At 45.4% G+C, this 21,505-nt stretch overlaps 1 protein-coding gene across 6 annotated transcripts in view; it reads right to left on the bottom strand.

The window, feature by feature from the left end:
• The window catches only part of KCTD10 (potassium channel tetramerization domain containing 10), a 37,805-nt gene that overhangs the window by 9,922 nt on the left and 6,378 nt on the right, over positions 1 to 21,505 (bottom strand). For 5 of the 6 annotated variants that reach the window (XR_009497153.1, XR_009497151.1, XR_009497154.1 and 2 more), the window contains exons 2-6: positions 20,885 to 21,098; positions 12,457 to 12,626; positions 9,741 to 9,830; positions 9,365 to 9,417; positions 7,877 to 8,072 (exon numbers count right to left, since the gene is read on the bottom strand). Coding sequence is in view for 2 of the 6 variants with exons in the window: in XM_059893638.1 (XP_059749621.1) it covers positions 7,877 to 8,072; positions 9,365 to 9,417; positions 9,741 to 9,830; positions 12,457 to 12,626; positions 20,885 to 21,098 (723 nt within the window). In the remaining 4 variants the exon portion in view is untranslated. The remainder of the gene's footprint in view (positions 1 to 7,876; positions 8,073 to 9,364; positions 9,418 to 9,740; positions 9,831 to 12,456; positions 12,627 to 20,884; positions 21,099 to 21,505) is intronic. The other variant, XM_059893639.1, reaches the window with a different exon arrangement.

The following is a 21,505-nucleotide window of genomic DNA, read 5'->3' as shown; positions in this document are numbered from 1 at the left end:
ACAACGAAGAGTAACCCCCAATCGCCGCAACTAGAGAAAGCCCGTGAGCAGCAACAAAGACCCAACACAGCCAAAAAAAAAAACAAAAACACAAAAAAAATTTTCTGTGAAAGTGATGATAATGACAACGAACAGCAAAAGGATGAACATGAAGATGTAAAAGAGGACATCAAGATCATAAAATGTGGGGAGGAGAGTTAGAAAATGTAGATTTTTTTTCCCCCTAGAATGTGTTTGAGCCTATATGACCACCAGTCTAAGGCAAATATATATAGGAAGGGCTTCACATACTTGAAAAACAGGGTAACCACAAATCAAAAACATACAATAGATTCACAAAAACCGGAAAGAACATAAATATAATGCAAAAGCATATCATCAAGCCACAAAAGGAAAAACGAAAAGAAAAAGGGACAAAGAAAATAAAACAACAGGAAAACAAGGTTTAAAATGGCAATAAATACATATCTATCAATAATTACCCTAAATGTCAATGGACTAAATGCTCCAGTCAAAAGACACAGAGTGGCAGATTGGATTAAAAAAACGAGAGCCTACAATACGCTGCCTACTAGAGACCCACTTCAGGGCAAAGGACACACACAGACTGAAAGTGAAGAGATGGAAAAAGATATTTCATGCAAACGGAAGTGACAAGAAAGTGGGGGTCACAATACTAATATCAGACAAAACAGACTTTAAACCAAAGCCCATAAAGAAAGATAAAGAAGGACATTATATAATGATAAAAGGATCAATATAAGAAAAGGATTTTATACTCATCAACGTATATGCACCTAATATAAGAGCACCCAAATACATAAAACAAATACTAACAGACGTAAAGGGAGAAAATTGACAGGAATACAATATTGGGTTGGCCAAAAAGTTCGTTCCAGTTTTTCTGTAACATCTTATGGGAAAACCGGAACGAACTTTTTGGCCAACCCAACAGTGGGAGACTTTAACACCCCACTCACATCAATGGACAGATCTTCCAGACAGAGACTCAATAAGGCAACAGAAATACTAAATGATACAATAGCACAGTTAGACTTAATTGATATTTTCATGACATTACATCCAAAAAAACCAGAATACACATTCTTTTCAAGTGCACATGGAACATTCTCTAGGATTGACCACATACTAGGGCACAAAACAAGCCTCAACAAATTTAGGAGTGCAGAAATTATCTAAAGCATCTTTTCTGACACAACAGCATGAAACTAGAAATTAGCCACAGAAAAAGAAATGAGAAAAAAAAAATTACATGGAGACTAAACAACATGCTACTAAAAAACCAATGGGTCAACGATGAAATCAAAGAGGAAATTAAAAAATACCTTGAGACAAGTGACAATGAAAACACAACCATACAAAATCTATGGGATGCAGCAAAAGCAGTTCTTACAGGGAACTTCATAGAGATACAGGCCTTCCTCAAAAAAATGAGAAAAATCTCAAATGAACAACCTAACCTACCACTTAGAAGAATTAGAAAAAGAAGAAAAAACAAAACCTAGTCACCAGAAGGAAGGAAATAATAAGATCAGAGAGGAAATAGATATTTTTAAGAACAACATAGAAAAATCAATAAAACCAAGAGCTGGTTCTTTGAAAGGATAAACAAGATTGATAAACCTCTGGCCAAGCTCACGAAGAAGAAAAGAGAGAGAACTCAAATAAACAAATTAGAAATGAAAAAGGAGACATAACAATGGATACCACAGGAATACAAAAAACCATAAGGGAATACTAAGAACAACTATATGCCAACAAATTCAACAACCTAGAAGAAATGGACAAGTTTCTAGAAACATACAGCCCACCAAAACTGAATCAAGAAGAAACAGATAATTTGAACAGACCAATCAATAGAACTGAAATAGAATCTATAATTTAAAAACTCCCTACAAACAACAGTCCAGAACCAGACAGTTTCACAGGCAAATTCTACCAAACATACAAACAAGAACTTATACCTATCCTTCTCAAACTCTTCCAAAAAACTGAAGAGGAGGGAACATTCCCAAGGACATTCTATGAAGCCACCATCACTCTGATACCAAAACCAGAAAAAGACACCACCAAAGAAGAAAATTACAGGCCAGTATCTTTGATGGTATAGGTGCAAAAATTCTCAACAAAATATTAGCAAACCAAATCCAACAACACATAAAAAAGATCATACATCACAACCAAGTGGGATTCATCCCAAATTCATAAGGATGGTTCAACATATGCAAATCAACATGATACACCACATAAACAAAAGACAAAAACCACATGATCATCTCAATAGATGCAGAAAAGGCATTTAACAAAAATGCAACATCCATTCATGATAAAAACTCTTACCAAAATGGGTATAGAGGGGACATATCTCTAAATAGTAAAAGCTATTTATGACAAACCCACAGCCAATATAATACTCAATGGTGAAAAGCTGAAAGCCTTCCCGCTAAAATCTGGAACAAGACAAGGATGCCCACTGTCGCCACTTCTATTCAACATAGTATTGGAAGTCCTAGCCACAGTAATCAGATAAGAAAAAGAAATAAAAGGTATCCAAATTGGAACGGAAGAGGTAAAATTGTCATTGTATTTAGATGATATAATACTATATAGAGAAAAACCCTAAGGACTCCACACAAAAACTACTAGAACTGGTAAATGAATTCAGCAAGGTAGCAGGACACAAGATTAACATACAGAAATTGGTTGCATTTCTTCACACCAAAAATGAAGTATGAGAAAGGGAATGTAAAAAAAATCAATACCTTTTAAAATCGCAACCCCCCAAATAAAATACTTAGGAATAAACCTCACCAAGGAGGTGAAAGACTTATATGCTGAGAACTATAAAACGTTAATAAAGGAAACTGAAGATGATTCAAAGAAATGGAAAGATATCCCATGCTCCTGGGTTGGAAGAATTAATACTGTTAAAATGGCCATATTACCTAAAGCAATCTACAGATTTAACATGATCCCTATCAAATCACCCATGACATTTTTCACACAACTACAGCAAATAGTCCTAAAATTCACATGGAACCATAAAAGACCCAGAATTGCCAAAGCAATTCTGAAGAAAAAGAACAAAGCAGGGGGCATAACCATTTCAGACTTCAGATAATACTACGAAGCTACAGTAATCAAAACAGTGTGGTACTGGCACAGAAACAGATATATGGATGGATTGAACAGTATAGAGAGCCCAGAAATAAACCCATACACCTACAGTCAATTGATCTTCAACAAAGGAGGCAAGAATATACAATGGGAAAAAGTCTCTTCAGCAAGCGGTGTTGGGAAAATTGGACAGCCACATGTAAATCAATGAAGTTAGAACACACCCTCTCACCACACACAAAAATAAACTCAAAATGGCTTAAAGACTTAAATGTAAGACATGACACCATAAAGCTCCTAGAAAAGATCATAGGCAAAACATTCTCTGACATAAATCATACCAATGTTTTCTTAGGTCAGTCTCTCAAGGCAATAGAAATAAAAACAAAAATAAACAAATGGGACCTAATCAAACTTACAAGCTTTTGCACAGTAAAGGAAACCATAAACAAAACGAAAAGACAACCTACAGGATGGGAGAAAATATTTGCAAATAATGCGACCAACAAGGGCTTAATTTCCAAAATATACAAACAGTCATACAACTCAACAACAAAAAAACAAACATACCAATCACAAAATGGGCAGAAAACCTAAAGAGACATTTCTCCAGAGAAGAAATACCGATGGCCAATAGGCATATGAAAAGATACTCAACATCACTAAATATTAGAGAAATGCAAATCAAATCTACAATGAACTACATTCTCACACCAGTCAGAATGGCCATCATTAAAAAGTCTACACAACATCGTTAATCAACTACAATATAAAATAAAAATTTAAAAATTTTTTGGTAATTGCAATCATTGTTGCTTTTGTTGTGGTCATCCATTTACAATACTTGGTGTCAGTTTATTTATCTCTTGTAAAAATAAAATACAGTGTGTGTGTGTGAAAAAAAAAGTTTAATAGGCTGAATTATATCAATTAATTTTCCAATGTTAAGCCAGTCTTACATACATGGAATGAATTCTATTTGGTCATGCTGTATTGCACTTTTTATATACTGTTGGATCCAGTTTGATAAAATTTTGTTTAGAATGTTTGCATGTAAAAAAAAAAAAAAAAGTAAATGAGCTATCAAGCTAAAAAATACAAATTAATTAATTAATTAATTAAAAGAAATGATCATTGTTGAATCCCAATGTTAGTATTTTGGTATATTTTCTTCTATTTTTTTCCTGTTTATGGTTACATAGTTGTAATTATGATGTGTATATGATTTTTATCCTGATTTTTTTTCATTTAATATTGTTGAACATCCTTGAAATTTATCAGAGGTTCATATTGAAAATTTTGATAGGGCTTCCCTGGTGGCGCAGTGGTTGAGAATCTGCCTGCCAATGCAGGGGACACGGGTTCGAGCCCTGGTCTGGGAAGATCCCACATGCTGTGGAGCAACTAGGCCCCTGAGCCACAATTACTGAGCCTGCGCATCTGGAGCCTGTGCTCCGCAACAAGAGAGGCCGCGATAGTGAGAGGCCCGCGCGCCGCGATGAAGAGTGGCCTCCACTTGCCACAACTAGAGAAAGCCCTCGCACAGAAACAAAGACCCAACACAGCCATAAAATAAATAAATAAATAATTTTTTTAAAAAAAGAAAGTTTTGATAATGTTTACATTCATTAATACCATTTGAGCATATATTTTTACCTTTCTTTTTTACAAGTTTATTAACGTAGAATTTTGTACAATAAATTTCTCATACATAAAGTAGGCAATTTGATGAGCTATGACAGCTATATGCACACATGAAACTACCATCACAATCAAGATATGGAACATTTCCATCACCCCCAAAGGTTTTATCATGCCCCATTACAATTATCCCTCCCCAGGCAAGCACTCTTATTTTCTACCATTGTGTGCATTTTCTAGAATTTTATATGAAAGGAACCCTACAGGATATACTGGGTTTTTTTTGTTTTTTTTTTTTTGGTCTAGCTTCTGTCATTCAGCCTAATGCATTTGAGACTCATCCATGTTGTTACATGTATCCGTAGTTTTTACCTTTTTATCACTGACGGGTATGCTGTTGTACAGCATGTAATTTTCTTCCTAAAATGTCCAGAGAACAACAAAACCACACTGAGATTCAGATGCCAGGCACCTCCTATATACATTTGACTCATGGTGCCTGTGAATTAAATTCAGCCCTCAACATAATTATATATTTTCATAAGTCATAGAATTTGAGGTCATTTACAAATAATGAAAATCCCTACCGTTAAATTCATTCACTTATTCATTCATTCATTCAAGATATGTAACTTTGCTAGGTACTTCTAGGTACTTGAGCTACATCAGCAAACCAAACAACTTTTCCTTGTTGAGATCATATTGTAATAGGAAAAGGTAGAAGATTATATTTCTAATAAGTAGTAAATATAAACATGTAAATCATCTAGTTTTGTAGATGTTCGTAAGTTTTACATAAAAAAGAAAAAATTGAGCTGGGTAAGGCAGATTGGGAGTACCAGGAGTGTGTCTGGGGGCAGAAGTTGGTTTTAAGTTTAAATAGAGTGATCAGAATAAGCCTTAGTGAGGTCTGAGTTTTAAAATCTGACAAAGTCAGGGATCTATCTATCATAGCATTTTCTACTGACTTCTTTGTAAACATTATATGGCTATATAATGTTCAGTTGAGTGGTTACATCATAATTCGCTTAGTTAGAGCTATAGATGAACATTCAGATTAGCTCTAATTTTCATTGCTATATATAATGTCTCTATGAACACTGTTGTGAATAAAGCTTTTGAATTGTCTATTGTGTACTTAGGATAGATTTTGAAGAAGTACAGTTATTGTAAAAAAGGACATAAACTTTTTTCTTTTACTTTTTAAGATTTTTAAAATGTTGAATCATTATTGTATTCCTAAGATTAAATCCTCCTTAGATATTATATATTATTATTTTCTAACATTGTTAGATTCACTTTAACTTTAAATTATGATTTTACATCTATTTAAAAAATAAAACTGACCTATAAGAAAAAAATTTTTTAATTTAAAAATTAAACACAAAAAAATTAAATAAAATACGTTCAAAAAAAAGAAAAAGGTCTACAAATAACAAATGTTGGAGAGGGTGTGGAAAAAAGGGAACCCTCCTACACTGTTGGTAGGAATGTAAGTTGGTGCAGCCACTGTGGAAAACAGTGTAGAGGTTTTCCTCAGAAAACTAAAAACAGAATTACCATATGATCCTGCAATCCCCGGGCATATACCCAGACAAAACTATAATTCAAAAAAAGATACATGCACCCCTATGTTCATAGCAGCACTATTCACAATAGCCACGGCATGGAAACAACCTAAATGTCCATCAACAGATGAACGGATAAAGAAGATGTGGTACATATATACAATGGACTACTATTCAGCCATAAAAAAGAAAGAAATAATGCCATTTGCAGCAACATGTATGCAACTAGAGATTATCTTACTAAGTGAAGTAGGTCAGAAAGAGAAAGACAAATACCATATGATATCACTTATATGTGGAATCTAAATTATGACACAAATGAACCTATCTATGAAACAGAAACAGAATCTTGGACACGGAGAATAGACTGGTGGTTGCCAAGGGGGAGGGGGAGGGGAGAGGGATGGATTGGGAGTTTGGGATTAGCAGATGCAAACTGGTATATATAGGATGGATAAACAACAAGGTCCTACTGTACAGCACAGGGAACTATATTTAATATCCTGTGATAAACCATAATGGAAAAGAATGTGAAAAAGAATGTATATGTATATATATATATATATATATATATATATATATATATATATATATATATATATATATATATATATAACTGAGTCACTCTGCTGTACAGCAGCAATTAACACAACATTATAAATCAACTAGACTTCAATAAAAAGAAAAAAAAAGAAGGGAGGAAAACAAAAAACAACCCAGTCACATAGCCTAAGGAGGAGGGTAGGCAAGCAGAAACCTAAAGGGAGTGAATATCAACTAACAGTGGACCAGATCTCTAACCACACTCTGCAGCACAATCTAGCTTTGCAAAACAGCACAGGGACAGAAGCCAAGGGAGAGGTCAGGTCCACTGGCTTGCAGAGGATGACATAAAAATGGGTCCAGAGTCCAGATCAGTGAGGGAGTCATGTGCTGGGAAGAAGCCACCCAGATTCACGAGGAGTGCTGAGGGGACCCAGTGAGGGTGGAGGGCTGACCAAGTCAGTGGGTAAGAGGAGGACAGATGACAAGGAAATACTAGCTCATGACCAGAAGGCCAAGGTCAAGACCTTGAAGGTAGCACTGCTCCTGATGAGTGAGATGGATGGGGACAGTGTGGTGGGAAGCAGCGTCGAGCGGAAGACAGAAAGGAGCTGGCACAGGTCAGATCAGATCGCTGATGGGATCAGATCGCTGATGACAGAGGAGAAAATGCAGGCAGCGGAGTACACACGGGTACAAGGACCCGTCTGAATCAACCTTTACGGAAAAGGAACCCAGGAGCAGTATGACTGTCTATACTTACTGGGTGTCAGAAAGGAAACGCCATTCTGTTTTTCCAAGCCTACATCTGGATCTTTCCAGGGCCCAAAAGAGAATGAATATTTGAACAATGAGCAGTCATGAGTCAAGGAAAGCATTTTTAGAGCCCTTCCCTCTTAAAGTGTATTTTGCTCAAGGAGAAAGGGAAGTTTTTCAAATACAGATTTCAGACCGGCCACTCAGAACCATCCTCTGGAGGCCCTTACCTTGGTCTGTTTCTTCTCGGTGGCGTAGACGATAGAGGTACAGCAGACTTCAGCGATCTTGCGGCCCTGGCCGTAGAAGGACCAGCAGCAGATTTCGTCCCCAATGACATCCTTTATGAACAGGACCCTTCCATTAAAGCGCAGGGACAGCTTATCAAACAGTTCGATGTTCTTCAACATATTGTCGTCAGAATTGCTGCAAGAGAGCATTTGATAAGGTGATTGATTACAAGCTGGTGTTAACAGCCACCACTAGTGGGGGAGTGTTTCCACACACCGGGCCCATTATCTCCACCATTCCTTTTCAACCTCACGGTAAGCCCGTGAAGAAGGCACTACAGTCCCCAAAGCTCAAAGGAAAGCAAGGGTCAGAGAAATTAGGGGACTGCCAGAGGCCAAAAACTAATAAATGGCAGAGCTGAGGCTCAAAAACACAGCTCTAGCCTCCAAGTCTGCGCTCCTCACCAGCGTGCTAGAGCGGACGCCCTGCTGTGCAACAGCCGGGGATGAAATGGTGAAACCACGGGGTCTGCAGGCACAGGCACCAGGTGGGGGACATGGAGGAGAGCCCCACGGAGCCACATGAGAGGATTAGTGACCCACTCGAGGGAGACTTTTTATCCTGGGTCCATTTATGGGTCTTGAGTAACTTCATCTAATACCCCTACAACCCATAAGTTCCTGATTTAGAGCCACATGTTCCCAAGAGCCAAAAGGCATTCTGGAAACCCGTATATATTGCTAGTGGGAACATAAAATGGCGTAGTCACTTTGGAAAACAGCTCGGCAGGTCCTCAAGTGATTAAACCTAGAGTTACCATAGGACCCAGCAATTGCACTCCTAGGTATCCACCCAAGAGAAATGAAAACATGTACGTGTACATGAATGTCCACAGCAGCATTATTCCTAACGGCCAGAAGGTGGCAACAACCCTAACTGTCCATCAGCTGATGAAAAAGGACAAACAAAACGTAGTCTGTCTGAACAATGGCATATTTTTCAGCCATAAAATGAATGAAGTACTGATGCGTGCCACAACATGGATGAACTTTGAAAACGTTATGCTAAGTGAAAGAAGCCAGACACAAAAAGCAACATATTGTAAGATTCTATATATGTGAAATGTCCGGTGTAGGCAAATCCATAGAAACAGAAAGCAAAATAGTGGTTGCCTAGGGCTGGGGGAGATAAGAGGGTGGGGGGACATGGGGAGTGACTGCTAACAGGTACAGGTTTCCTTCTGAGGTGATGAAAATGGTCTAGAATTAGGTAAGTGGTGATGGTTGCACAACTCTGAATATACTAAAAAACACTGAATTGTGTATTTTTAAACGGTGGATCTTCTGGTATGTGTGAATTAGATTTCATATCTATCGATCCATCTGGGCATTCTGGAGGTGCAAAAAGGCCACCCTCATCTGAAGGGAACGAGGGGAGCTGGGCCTGGCTGGTGTGAGTGCAGATGTCTTTTCTGGCCAACACCTTACCTGGTATACGAGTATTTGTTGTTACTTCTGTTGTAGAGCAACTTCACGGCTGGCTGTGGGTTGTTTTAAGAAAAAGGAAGAAGAGAGTCACTTGGAGTGCAGGTGCGAAGGACCACCGGCTTCCCACAGCGCTGGAGCCCTGCCATCCGCCTGAAGAGGCAGGTAAGCGTAGCCTGCTGGCTGGGGTGGGGCTGGAGAGGGAGACTGCGTGAGCCAGCACCAGGAGAAACACAGAATGAGCTGTACGCTCCCATTCCTGACCCCCTCTCAGGCCTTGCCCAGGCAATTTCGCACATTTTTATTCCAAAACTTACTCAGAAGAACCTCCACCGCTTTTGGTAGCAAAAGAAATGCCACAAGGTTGCCTCCACCATACCTTATTTGAAGTCGCTATAAGTTTCTGTTCTTCCTTGGATGAGGTGATGACAGGAACTTTGCAGAAAGGCTCATAAGTATCTTTGTTCTGCTGGAACAAAACATGCTTTCAGCCTGGGACGCCTGCCCAGCATTGAACTGTTTAAGCTGGCCTTCCGGGCAAAGACGGACTCTGGCGAGGGGAGATGGGGCAGCCATGGCTGGGACGAGAGGCGGATTCCAGCACCAGTGAAGTAGGATGGGGGATGACCAGGAGTGGAGTTCTCCAGTGAACCCACTCTTCGGCCAGGACTGTTATATGCCAGGGTGCTTGGCATATAAATACTAACAACGACGACACATTTCACAGCCCAGGAAGCCACTCAAAAGCCACAGCCCAGGAAGCCACCCTAAACATGGCAGATGAAATATGATTGCATCAAAGCTCCTAAAACCCCACTGCAATGACTGCAGAGGAATTATAAGCCCATAAGGAGAGAAAGAATGGGAAAAGTGAGGCCAGCAGACAAAAGACGCCAAAAATTCAAGTCTGGAAAGCAGGTTTCAAATGAGTGATAACCAAGGAGAAGGAGAACGCTGAAACCTAAGTTGGCAGATGGGAAAGAATCCACAGCTGTGAAGGCTGGTGGGCTCAGGGCAAGAGCAGAGCGCTGCTTGCTAGTCGGCAGAAGCACTGCTGAGACCTCCAGGTGGATCCCCTACCCCAGCCGGGCAGGAGAAAAGTCCACTTTCCTGGAGCAGTTTGTACAGGAGAGGACAGGGCTGAGTTGCTATTCTGAAAAGGGGGGATTAAGTGAACGATCTACACACTAAATGGTGAGCCCTACCCCCACCCCAGCCCCTTCTCCTACTCAGATCTCAGAAGGCAGCCAGTCAGGCTTATACACGCCAGGCAAGGGAGTGGAGGACTCCTCTACAGGGAACCACCTTTCCAAAAAAAAAAGGCTTACAGATTCTGACATTGAGAGTTCCCACTGAAAAAGCCAGCCTTATCATCTGCCACTGAAGCCCACTGGACAACAATATATACAGTGTTTCAGAGCCCTTACTCTTGAATTTCAACAGACCAAGGACCATCAGATTATACTCGGAAAGCCTCTCAAATATGAGACTGAAACCAAAAGAGAGAGAAAAAGTAAGAGAAGGAGTCACACAATGAAGGCAGCAGAAAGAAAACTTCAAATAGTATCATCAGACAGATGAGAGCAGATACCGCATCCCATGAAACAAGATCAGCGTGCTATATAAAAAAGAGCACTCGGAGAACAAGAAAAGGCTCTAGGGAGTTAGAAATACGATAGCAGAAATGAAAAATTCAATAGAAGCGTTGAAAAGATAAAACTGAAAAAATCCTCTGAGAAAATAGAAGGATAAGGGCGACAGAAACTAGGAGGTCAGTCCCGGAGGTTTAATCTCAGACTAACAGAAACCACAAAAAGGAACCCAGAGGGCATGTCTCTAAGACAAAGATGAAACAGAGATTCCCTGATGTGTCTGAACATACCAAAAGGAGACTGAAGTTTCTGAGAATTTAGGGCTGAATTAGGGATGTGTGCTTAGAAAACCAAGCAAACAAAAGACAATGAAGCAATCACTAATTCTGGCAAACTGAAAAGTTACACGAGAAAGGAAACAATCACTGTATACTCTGTGGCTCAACTGTTAACAATATTTACATGACTCAACGTAAACTCTGAGTATGGATTTAATCAAAACTGTGATAAACTATACTGGGAGAAGGAATATGTGCATTCAAGTTTGATAGTGGCTGGGGGTGGTGCATGAGCTAAATTTTAATTTTCTACAGAAATGCCAGTAGATAATGTGGTAAACTGAAAAATCAATAAATAGTATAAGAAATAGGTGAGTAAACAACTGCTGCAAGAATTAAAAGAGGCTGCTGCAGGGGTGGGAGTGGGTGGAAGGCGTATGGTAGTGTTTTTGACATCAACCTAGCCTTACAATACTAACTTGACTTGGTAAATGCTTTACATGCATTACTTTAATAAACATACAAATGAAATAAAAAATAACAAAGTAAAAGCTACAACATTCAGTTAGATTTACAGGGAATTCACAGACTCGCAGTAGCGGCAGGGGTGGTGTGTGCAAATAACAGTTCCTCAGGCGGACTGGCATTGTGGGTACTGCCCCAGTGGAGAGCCACCCAAGAGCCTCACGTTTACAGATCCAATTCCTAGGACAACGCAAAGGGGCTCTTCTGATTCTCTGCCATGTCTTAACTTGCCTTGAAATAAATGGCTGCTGGCTACATCTAGAAGCGTTCTGATTTTGTAGGGATTTTACTGTCCCTAGACTTGACCCCAGTGGTCCTGCCCCAGCTCCAGCTGAGGAGTGAGGGGTGTCTGTCTGTAGAGATTACGCTGGACTCTCAACAATGACTTGTGGGATGAGAATAAGTCTCCCAATGAGTCCAGAAAAAGGATCAGGTTTTACACCCCATGGCTCGGTACTGAAGGGTTACAATGCACACAGGGAGAGGACCCAACACCATGGGGGCTGAAATAAGCCAGAGAGCAGTCAGGTGGCCTCAGCATCACGGGGAAGCCTCTCGGGGGTCGCACAGGCCAGAGGGGAGCAGCTCCGGGGTCAACTCATTAACTCTCCCAACAGCTCCGTGAGGGAGGGGGACAACGAGAAAGGCAGATGAGTCTGGGGCTCGCCCCGCCCACACGGGGAGGAAGGGTGACACCTACTTGCAGGGCTGCCTGGCACTCTTCCACCAGGCCCTGGACCAGGTAGTACTTGGCTTCTGCCAGCAGCTCCTCGATCTCCCGGCGGCTCTCGGGCAAGGGGACCGCCCCGTCACGAAGGTAGTTGAGTATCGTACCAAAGTGCTTCCCACAGCGGTCAATGAGGATCCAGCCTGCGGTGGGAGGAGGGGGGAGGAGAGCTGGGGTGTCTCTTGGCTCCCACCACCTCCGGGGAGAGGACCACAGAGAGGGTCGCGGCCCCACCTGCCCAGCTACCAGCCAAGGGCTGACCAGGCCCCGCTGGCTGCAGACAAGCACACCCCGGACTCACTGGTTTGGGCTCCTTTATACTATTTATTTATTTTTAACTCTTTGGCCACACCGAAGGAAGGATTGAACCGGTACCCCCTGCAAAGGAAGCACGGGGTCTTAACCACTGGACTGCCAGGGAAGTCCACGGCCCCTGGATCCTGAAAGCATGTTCCTGAAGTACCTCAAAAATCCCTTTGTCAAGAATATCCCAAGAGGGCCTACCCCACACCTGGATAAAATGGGTCCAAATGAGCACATCCCATTGACAGGGGAAAGGCTTCTGATGTGAAAATATCTACTCCCTTTTTCAACAACGCTTTTTTTCAGACTCCCAAATAACAGAGCCATTTCTAAGGAAGCAGACGGCTCACTGCCGCAGGCTGTGACATCTGACTCCCAAGGGTGAGCCCCAGGCACTCACCAGCACCATCAAAGAAAATTCCACCCAACCCCCCACACAAGTGTTTAGTGGCTGGCTAACAAAAGCGATCTGAGATAAATGGTGACCAGCCAGACCCTGCCCTCAAGGAGTTCAGTCTAACTTGGGGAGATGGCGCTGGCATTCATGAGATACGGAAACACTTCCCAGCTGCTGACCAGAACCAGGCACAGTGCGAAATCGTGCCTTGGGGGTGGGGGCAAGGCAAGTCCTGCCGCTTCTCAGTGTCTTCTCCAGTCTCCAGTCCTGGCCCTGGCCTGCAGGGCCCGCTCGGCGGCTTCTCGAAATTCCTCCGCTGAAATGCAAGTGCTACTGGGAAGAGGAAAGAGGACTGGAGCCTGGGAAGGGGAGGAGGAGGTACCAGAAGGGGAAGTAGGGATGAAGTGAAGACCAAGTACATCTCAAGAGAAAACGTGAAGCCAGACAGACAGAGAAGTCCCGGCCTTCCTGACAAGCAGGGTCACCCCGGGAAGGGGGCCCCAAGTCTCCTACTGCGCACTGCAGGTGAGGAAACGCCAGTGCCCAGGGAAGTTAGGAGGTTCACACAGGAATCAGTCATCATTCTCTGCCCCTGCTTTCCCTCAATTTGGGAAATGAGCCAGGTTTCCACTCTAAGACCACTATGTCTTCCCAAATCCTCCTCAGACCCCGGGCCCCGGATCAGCGGCAGAGGCCAATGGAGGCCACGAGCAGCCAAGGCACCTTCTCACGTCCGGTCACAAGTCGGCCCGCCTCCCCCGAGTCCAGCCCCGCCAAGTGTGCTCAGGTGTTCTAGTGCACTAGTTAGTGTTCTCTGCCGCCATCACCAGGAGAGTTGACAACGAGGCCATTTCCACGTTCCGCTTTGCAACTACTCCTCAGTCCGCGGTTCCTGGGCCTTTGGTTAAAGGTCCCGTCTCGTCCCTCCAGAGCCTTCTGCGTGGCACTTGCACGCTGCTATGGCTTCCTGAGTACAGCGAGAAGTTAATCCCCAATCTCGGCAAACACAAAGCAAATGTGTGGCCTGGAGTCAGACCCTGGATCCGAGGAAGGACAACGAGGCCTTCCCAGGTGTGGTAAATCCTCTCGCCTCGACAGTGCCCGCTGGACATTATGCAACCACTCCTTTCTCCAGCCGAGACAACAAAGTGCGGACTCAGCATCTGTTCCGCAGCTTAGATGCCTACAGGGGCCTTGAGCACACAGGATGACCAAGTGCGGGTGGGCAGGGAGGACCACAGCACAGGCCCTGCCTCCCCCCGCCCCCAAGGGGGCGCTTCTCGCTCCAGCCAAAACTGGCCAGGCAGGAATGAGGCCCAGGGCTGAGAGAGCCCCTGAGGTTCCAGGAGAAGCCAAAAATGCAGATTTCCCTGTGAAATCTCCTGACTTCTAAAGAACAGCAAACTGATTTTTTTTTTTTAAACCTGTCATTAACCCACCACAGGGCAGCCAAAACAGGGCCTGCTGGCCACCAGCTTGTGACCCCTGTGTTACTGTGGATCAAGTGCTCTCCTTCCAGCGAGCTGACAAGGTATGGAAAGACCGTATTATCTTCCCAACAGTTCTTGTTGACGGAGGCTCATTCCCCTGCATTTTCCACAGATGAAAACAGAGGCTCAGAGAGGTTCAGGGACACTCCCAAGTTGGGGAGGCAGAACTAAACCACAAAGAACAAGCAAGGAACTCGTAGGAAAACTCTTCTCATCATACGAAATTGAGAAGACACGTAGAACCTCAGTCTTTGGGAGAAAGGGCAACAAATTCCACCCTGCTGCTCTGGGAAGAAAATGTCTTCGTCTGCCTTTGATGCGTGGACAACGCAGCCGCTCAGAAAGAACGAGGGCCCCTGAAATCAATTACCCAAGTGACAGTCCAGAGTTTCCATAAACGAACAGGCGGACCGTGACACTGGGCTCTGGCTCAAGAATGCTGTCAGGAAATGCTTGTGGTGAAGGAATCATACTTTGGACAAATAAGGGCAAAAAAAAAGAGCAGAGCCAGGCACACTCTCCATGAGGTTTCAATTAGCATTTTGACTTCAAAATATTTTAGTTGCTTTCAAAGCAGGAATCGATCCCTTTGAAACAGTCAGCTCCAGTGCCCAGCATATAGACAAGCTAAGGGAAGCCAAGCCAGGTCGGGGCGACCTGGGATCCCCGGCCCCTTCGGCAGGGCTGGGAAGAAGAGTGAGGGGTGTAGACCCGGAGGCTCTGGGACGGGTTGAGTGAGACAGCACAGGCCTGTACTGGAAACCCAGCTCTGCACCTACTTGCTGGATGACGTCGGTGTCTCACTTAACCTCTCTGTCCGACAGTTTCCTGTTCTAAAAATGGTTCCTCCCTGGGCTGGCATAAAGGTGAGATGAGAGAATGTACCGGAAGCACAGAGCACAATGCCGGGTCTGCCAGCAGCCATCAAATTAGGTCTCTGATGGTGAGCCCTTTACATACGTCATCATCACTGGAGAACAGAGAGGAGTGGCAGCGGCATCCAGAGGCGGAATGTTCCAGCCCCCAGGAAGGGGGTCTGCGTGGTTTTTGGGGTGCCTGGGAGGAGGCTTGGCTCAGAGTCGGGGGACTGGACCGCCGGGCTTCCCCTTCCCAGCCCCGCCAGCAGACCAGGTACTTCCTCTCTCCTTCCCTCCCCCACCTCCTCCAGGGAGCTTTCACTGACCTCTCTTTCTCCATACTAAGGTATTTAGACTTTTATGGTCCCCAAACTTGCCTGTTCATAAGTTGCCTAAGGTACTTGGGTCCTTGTTACAAATTCAGACTCTTGGAAGTAGCCTCATTCCTGAATCAGAATCTCTAGGGCAGGGTTTCTCTGCCTCAGCACTACTGACACTTTAGACCGGGTAATTCTTTGTTATGGAGAGACTCTCCAGGTCAAAAATCATCTCTGGTTGAGCACCACTGACTGAAATAGATCAAAGACCTAAATGTAAAAAATAATGTAAAAACTTCGAGGTATCAAAGTCAACAAATCAGATCGGGAGAAGATATTTACAACATAAGACCACAAAGAAATATGATCCAGAATATATACTTCTACAAAGAAAGAAAAAAAGGAAAACGGGAAAATGTGTAAAGATACTGTCTGGCAGCTAAATGATGAAACACAAATGGCCAATAAACATAAGTCACTCAATGCACTGGAAATTAGGAAATGCTAAATAAAACAACAAAGTACCATATCATAACCATCAGATTGGCAGTAAGTAAACAATGACAGGTGCCCAGCGTTGGCAAAAATTCAGACCCCTGTGGGGAGGATAACTGACACAGCCACTGATATCTAATCAAGCCGAGGACATGATCCCTAATTCCCCTCTTGGGAATCAACTCCAGGACAGAGCTCCCGGTGGTGGGTAGGATCTTAATGCTGTGGGCCCTGGGGTGGCTGGCTGGGGCCTGGGGACTCCAGAGCTTCTTCATTCACCCAAGTAAAAATATTATTTTCTGGGTGTGCCATGATGTGGCAAAGGTTGGGAAGCAGAGCCCACACATGCACTGGGAGAGTGCTGGAGAATGATAATATTCCTAACAGTGAACGCTGGAAACGGCCTAAATAACCATCACAGAACATGGATCCATAAACTGCATGGAACGCTCTACTTCAGGGAAATGTGTGAACTAGAGCTGTTTTTTCATGGATCAATCTCACAGGCATAATGCTCACTAAAGCAAAAGCTAAAAGGCTACGTACAAGCTATAACACATAACACCATTTATATGATGTTTAAAAATGCACCAACTATACGGTGGTTACGGACATAAACAGTTGTAGTAACAGTAATCCGTGCAAAGCCCCACACCAGTGGTTCTCAGCCCTGGCCACGCATTAGAATCCCACGGCGAGCTCTTCAAGTCCTAATGCCCACCACACCCTGTCCAGTTACATCTGGCTGAGGAGTGGGGGCGGGGCGGGGGGGGGACGGACGACAGGCATCAAGGTTTAGCTCTGAGGGTGACTCACTGTGCAGCAAAGACCGAAATCCACCCCAGTGACCCCACAGTCAAGCTACTTAGAGGTTATCGCTGGAAGGGAGAGAGGCAGAGAGAGTAAAGAGAAGCCCCATGGGTCCAGGTAATGTTTTAGTCCTTGTCTGAGTCGGGGCACAAGGGAGTTTGTTACATTATGCAGTTTAAACGCTTTCAACGTATTACAGAATTTTGCATAAGGCAGGAGGCCTGGAGAGCTCAGGGAAACGGGTACTGCAGTTTTCCCGCTTATTACACTGCCCCACTGGTTTTCTAGGGAACGTGTACTGATAATTAGATAAATGACTCTCTTCTCTGATCTAGTTTATAGACTTCCTCACTCCAAAAACATTAGCCAGAGACCAGACACCATTTAAGGCGGGAAAGTACTACAAGCAACAGGGATGAAGCAGGCAACTACAGGTGAGGGCCGGACAGAAGTCGTGTTACAAAAGGTGCCACATAAATCCACCCGCCAATGACGGCAATGACAAGGGCTCCAGGAGAAATTCTAGCACTGCAGGAACTGAACCTTTTTGGGGAGGAGTCTGGGAAAGGCCTGATCACTGCCACCGTGTCCTCTCAGAAGAGCGACCCCTGTAGGGGGAACGTGAGACCGCCACACCCTCATCCCGCACGGCCAAGGCAGGCCACTTCTCCCCAGCGTGCTGAGACCACTTCCCCATACCCCGCCCCCTCTACACCCCAGCCCAGGCAGGACTAAAGCAATAACAGACAGCCCACATTTACTGAGTCTCCCAAAGTGCCGGGCATTCTGTCAAGGGCTTTCTAACGTCCTCATGTAATCCCCATGACAAGCCCGAAAAGCATTACCATTTGCAACTTTGAAATGAGGAAAGAGGCTCAGAGAAAAAGTCACTCGCCCAGTGTCACGTCACCAGTGAACAGCAAATGAGCCTGTATGAGCACAATGCCCAATACGTGGAAACTGCTCCACAGAGGTTAGCTGGGACAGCTACCATGTGACAGTACAGGACTCAAATCCAGCTCCACCTCCAACACCCACGCTCCTCTCTGTTGAGGAATTACGTGCACACGGTATACAACTCAGGCAGGCAGAAGGGCGTGGAGTGCAAGAGAGTCTGCCTCCCACCCAGGACCCCAGGTCCCCTCCCCAGAAGCAACCAGCTTCTCAGGTATCCTGTACAGATTTCTAGCAACACAATGCATATGCTGTTCAATATCTTCAGAGCCCTCGTTCTTTAACCAGCATGCCGTCCTGCTGGCTTCACTCGCCTGGGTGAGCCGCACTTGGCATTTGGGCCTGTTTGTGGCAAACTCCACTGCTGCCGACAAGCTTCCTGCCTGAAGGCCAGGGTGAAGCTGTGAGATGCAGAAAGTCTACCGCGTTTTGTAGATCCAAGGGCACGCTTAGGCCACAGGTCAGGCTGGGCAGGGTACTCCCTAGGGGCCAACAGGATTGCTCTGCCAGCACAGCGCTGGCTGGAAGACCAGACACCCAGCCTGACATCCCAGGCCCAAAAGGGCTTCATCTCTAAGCCGGTGGTTGGACCATAAGGCTGCCACACTCAGACGACCAGGCCTAGGGCTGGGCCCACATCAGACCACGCACGACAGACAGTAAGAGCCAGCAAGTCCTGGGTTCAGTAGCTTCATCGTTTCCAGCCCTGTAGCTTTTGAAAAAGCATTTCACCTCTCTGAGATGTGCATTTCTCACTTAGCTATCATAACCACAGCAGCCACCCCTTAAAGGGTTAAGGTGAGGCTTAAATGAGACAAAACCCATAAAAGGCCATACTGTGAGCTTTTTGTGATGACCTGAAGGGGGCTGGAGTTCTGTGAAGTGAAAACAGCTGAGGTTTGGAGTGTCAAAGGCAGCACTGCTTCCCTAGAGATGCTGGGTTTTCCACGAAGCACCGAGAAAGGACATCCTCTGGCAGCTGTTTAGAAGCCTGCGCAGGCCCACTGGTTCCACTCTCGTGCGTCTCCCAGTTGGGGGATGGGAAAGCTTGTGGACTCTGTCTCCTTTGTGACACAGCATCAAGCCACCAAGGTGAGGGCTCTCAAGGAGACACGGCTTCCACTTTGCCTTTGAAGCGAGCCAGCCGCTTTTCCTGAGCCCCGCCAGAGACTGGGCAGGGCGGAAGAAAGGCCACAACAATCCTGGGGTCTCAGATAAGGTCCACTTCCTTCAGCAGCTGGGGTGCTATTGTCTTGATTTCCACAAATACTCCCGGGCAATTCTGGGTGCGGCCCAGCAGAGGGGATCCTCCTACTCATAAAAACCCTGGCGTTTTCTGGGTGGGGCACGGAGGCAGCTCTGGGGCTCTGACCTCATTCACCTGCTGCTGGGCCAGAAACCTGAGTTTGTGGGGAACTCAGGGAAGTGGGACTGCAGGTCCCGCAGCAGCCTGGCTTCTCCAGGACACAGAGGGAGACGCCCCCACTAGCAGACAGTCCAGGGTGCGGTCCTCTTAGGATAGGAGAACACGCTGTGCACACCAGGCCCAGGGCCCCCAATCCCACCCCGCGTCAAAACTCGCCACTCTCCCAGGAACTACCATCTCGAGAAAGGCAGGGGCGTCAGCACAGAGGCCAGCCTCGGAAACAGGTAAGGTAGGGTCAAGCCAAGCCGTGGTCTGGCCTGGTCTCAAGCAAGCTCAGGCCAAGGAATGAAGGATGGGGCCATCTTTAAACCTCATGTGACCTGCCCCATAAACCCAGCCAGGGAAAGATGCTCCCTCTTGCAGGGGTCTGAGTGTTCAAGGTGGGTGGGAAGTAGTTACGGGAAGCAGGACCATCTTAAACAATCCTTTGCCCTTCATTAACATGACTTTCCACAAAAAGAAAAAAAACCACGCACTGGGGACTTCCCTGGTGGTCCAGTGGGTAAGACTCCACGCTCCCAATGCAGGGGGCCTGGGTTCGATCCCTGGTCAGGGAACTAGATCCCGCATGCATGCCGCAACTAAGAAGCTCGCATGCCGCAACTAAGAAGTCCGCATGCCACAACTAAGTTCCCATGCCGCAACTAAAAACAAACAAACAAAAACAAAAAACCCACGCATTGAATATACATATATTGAATGCTTATTATGGGCCAGCAGCCCCCCCGGGGTGGGTTTCATTGTGCCCATTTACCAGATGGAGAAATGAGACAACAACAGGCTAAACAACTTGATTAGGGTCACCAGACAAGAAAATGGGGAGCTGAGACTCCAAAATCCAGGTTTGTGAGTCTTTTATCAGGACCCCATCCTAGGAGGACAACGGTCCAGAGAAAACACTCCCACCTCTGTCACACTTCAGTTTCACTCTGACATCACAGAATCATGACCGAGAGAATGGGAAGAGAGCCAACCAGGGCAGCCAGTCCAGCATCCACTGTACAGAGCTGATGCCTGGGGTGGGGAAGTGACTTTCTCAAAGTCACACTGCAAATCAACAGTTAAGTCGAGATTATGACCCCCCATCCCGCTGACTCCTACTCATCTTCAGCTCTCAGCTTAGGTGTCACCTCCTCAGGGAAGCCCTCCTTGACCACCTCCCCTTCCCCCCCGCCCCCCCGATTAGATCCAGTCTCCCTGTTACTCACTCTCAAGGCTCCCTGCACGCCCAGTAACACTGAGCACAACAGGAAACCTGGGCCTGTGGACACTGCCTGTTTCACGTTGGTTTTCTGAACTGGAAGGAAGCCCTCGACCACAAGCACGTCCCAGGCCCCGGAGGCTGGGCTTACCTTCACTGTCCGTGAGCACCTCCATGCGCCCGCTGAACATGGCCTTCAGCATGGTGTCCTGCTTGGTCAGCGTCTGCATGGTGGTGTAGTACAGGGCTCCACCCACGTTCAGCTTCACGTACTTGGAGCTGGGGCTTGTGCCCTTGAACGAAGTGGTGCGGGTCGCAGCCGCTGGCACCGCTGAGCTCACCACACTTTCTCCTGACATCTCTTCCTGCCAGGGGACAGACACGGGGTCACTAGGGTCACAGCACTAGGCCTGATTTACTTTTTTCAGCCAGGGTGCTGCAGCTGGCCTCCAGATGTGTTCTGCTTAGTCCAAGCGTATACTGCATTGAAAACAAAGTTTGCTCCCAGCGTTGACAAGTTGGGAGAATTCACAGGAAAATCTGGATTTCTGGCTTCTCTTAACATCAGAGGCCAACTAGGCCAGCAGGGGAACCAGTGGTGGGAGCTGGGGCGTCGGCTGCCCCATGGGGAGAAGCATGCACTCCCCAACCTGCCCCAAACTCCACGCAGACAGCCTCACACACTGGCTTCACTGCTGACCCTGCAAGTACCAGTTTGCCACTAAGTCCTGCATTACAAGGACTTCCTTTGTGCCCACTACCCGTATAAATG

Source organism: Balaenoptera ricei, chromosome 14 (assembly GCF_028023285.1).
Source record: "Balaenoptera ricei isolate mBalRic1 chromosome 14, mBalRic1.hap2, whole genome shotgun sequence".
In the NCBI taxonomy this organism is placed as follows: Eukaryota; Metazoa; Chordata; class Mammalia; order Artiodactyla; family Balaenopteridae; genus Balaenoptera; species Balaenoptera ricei.
Note: the sequence above shows the minus strand (reverse complement) of the source record. Positions and strands in the feature narration are given on the sequence as shown.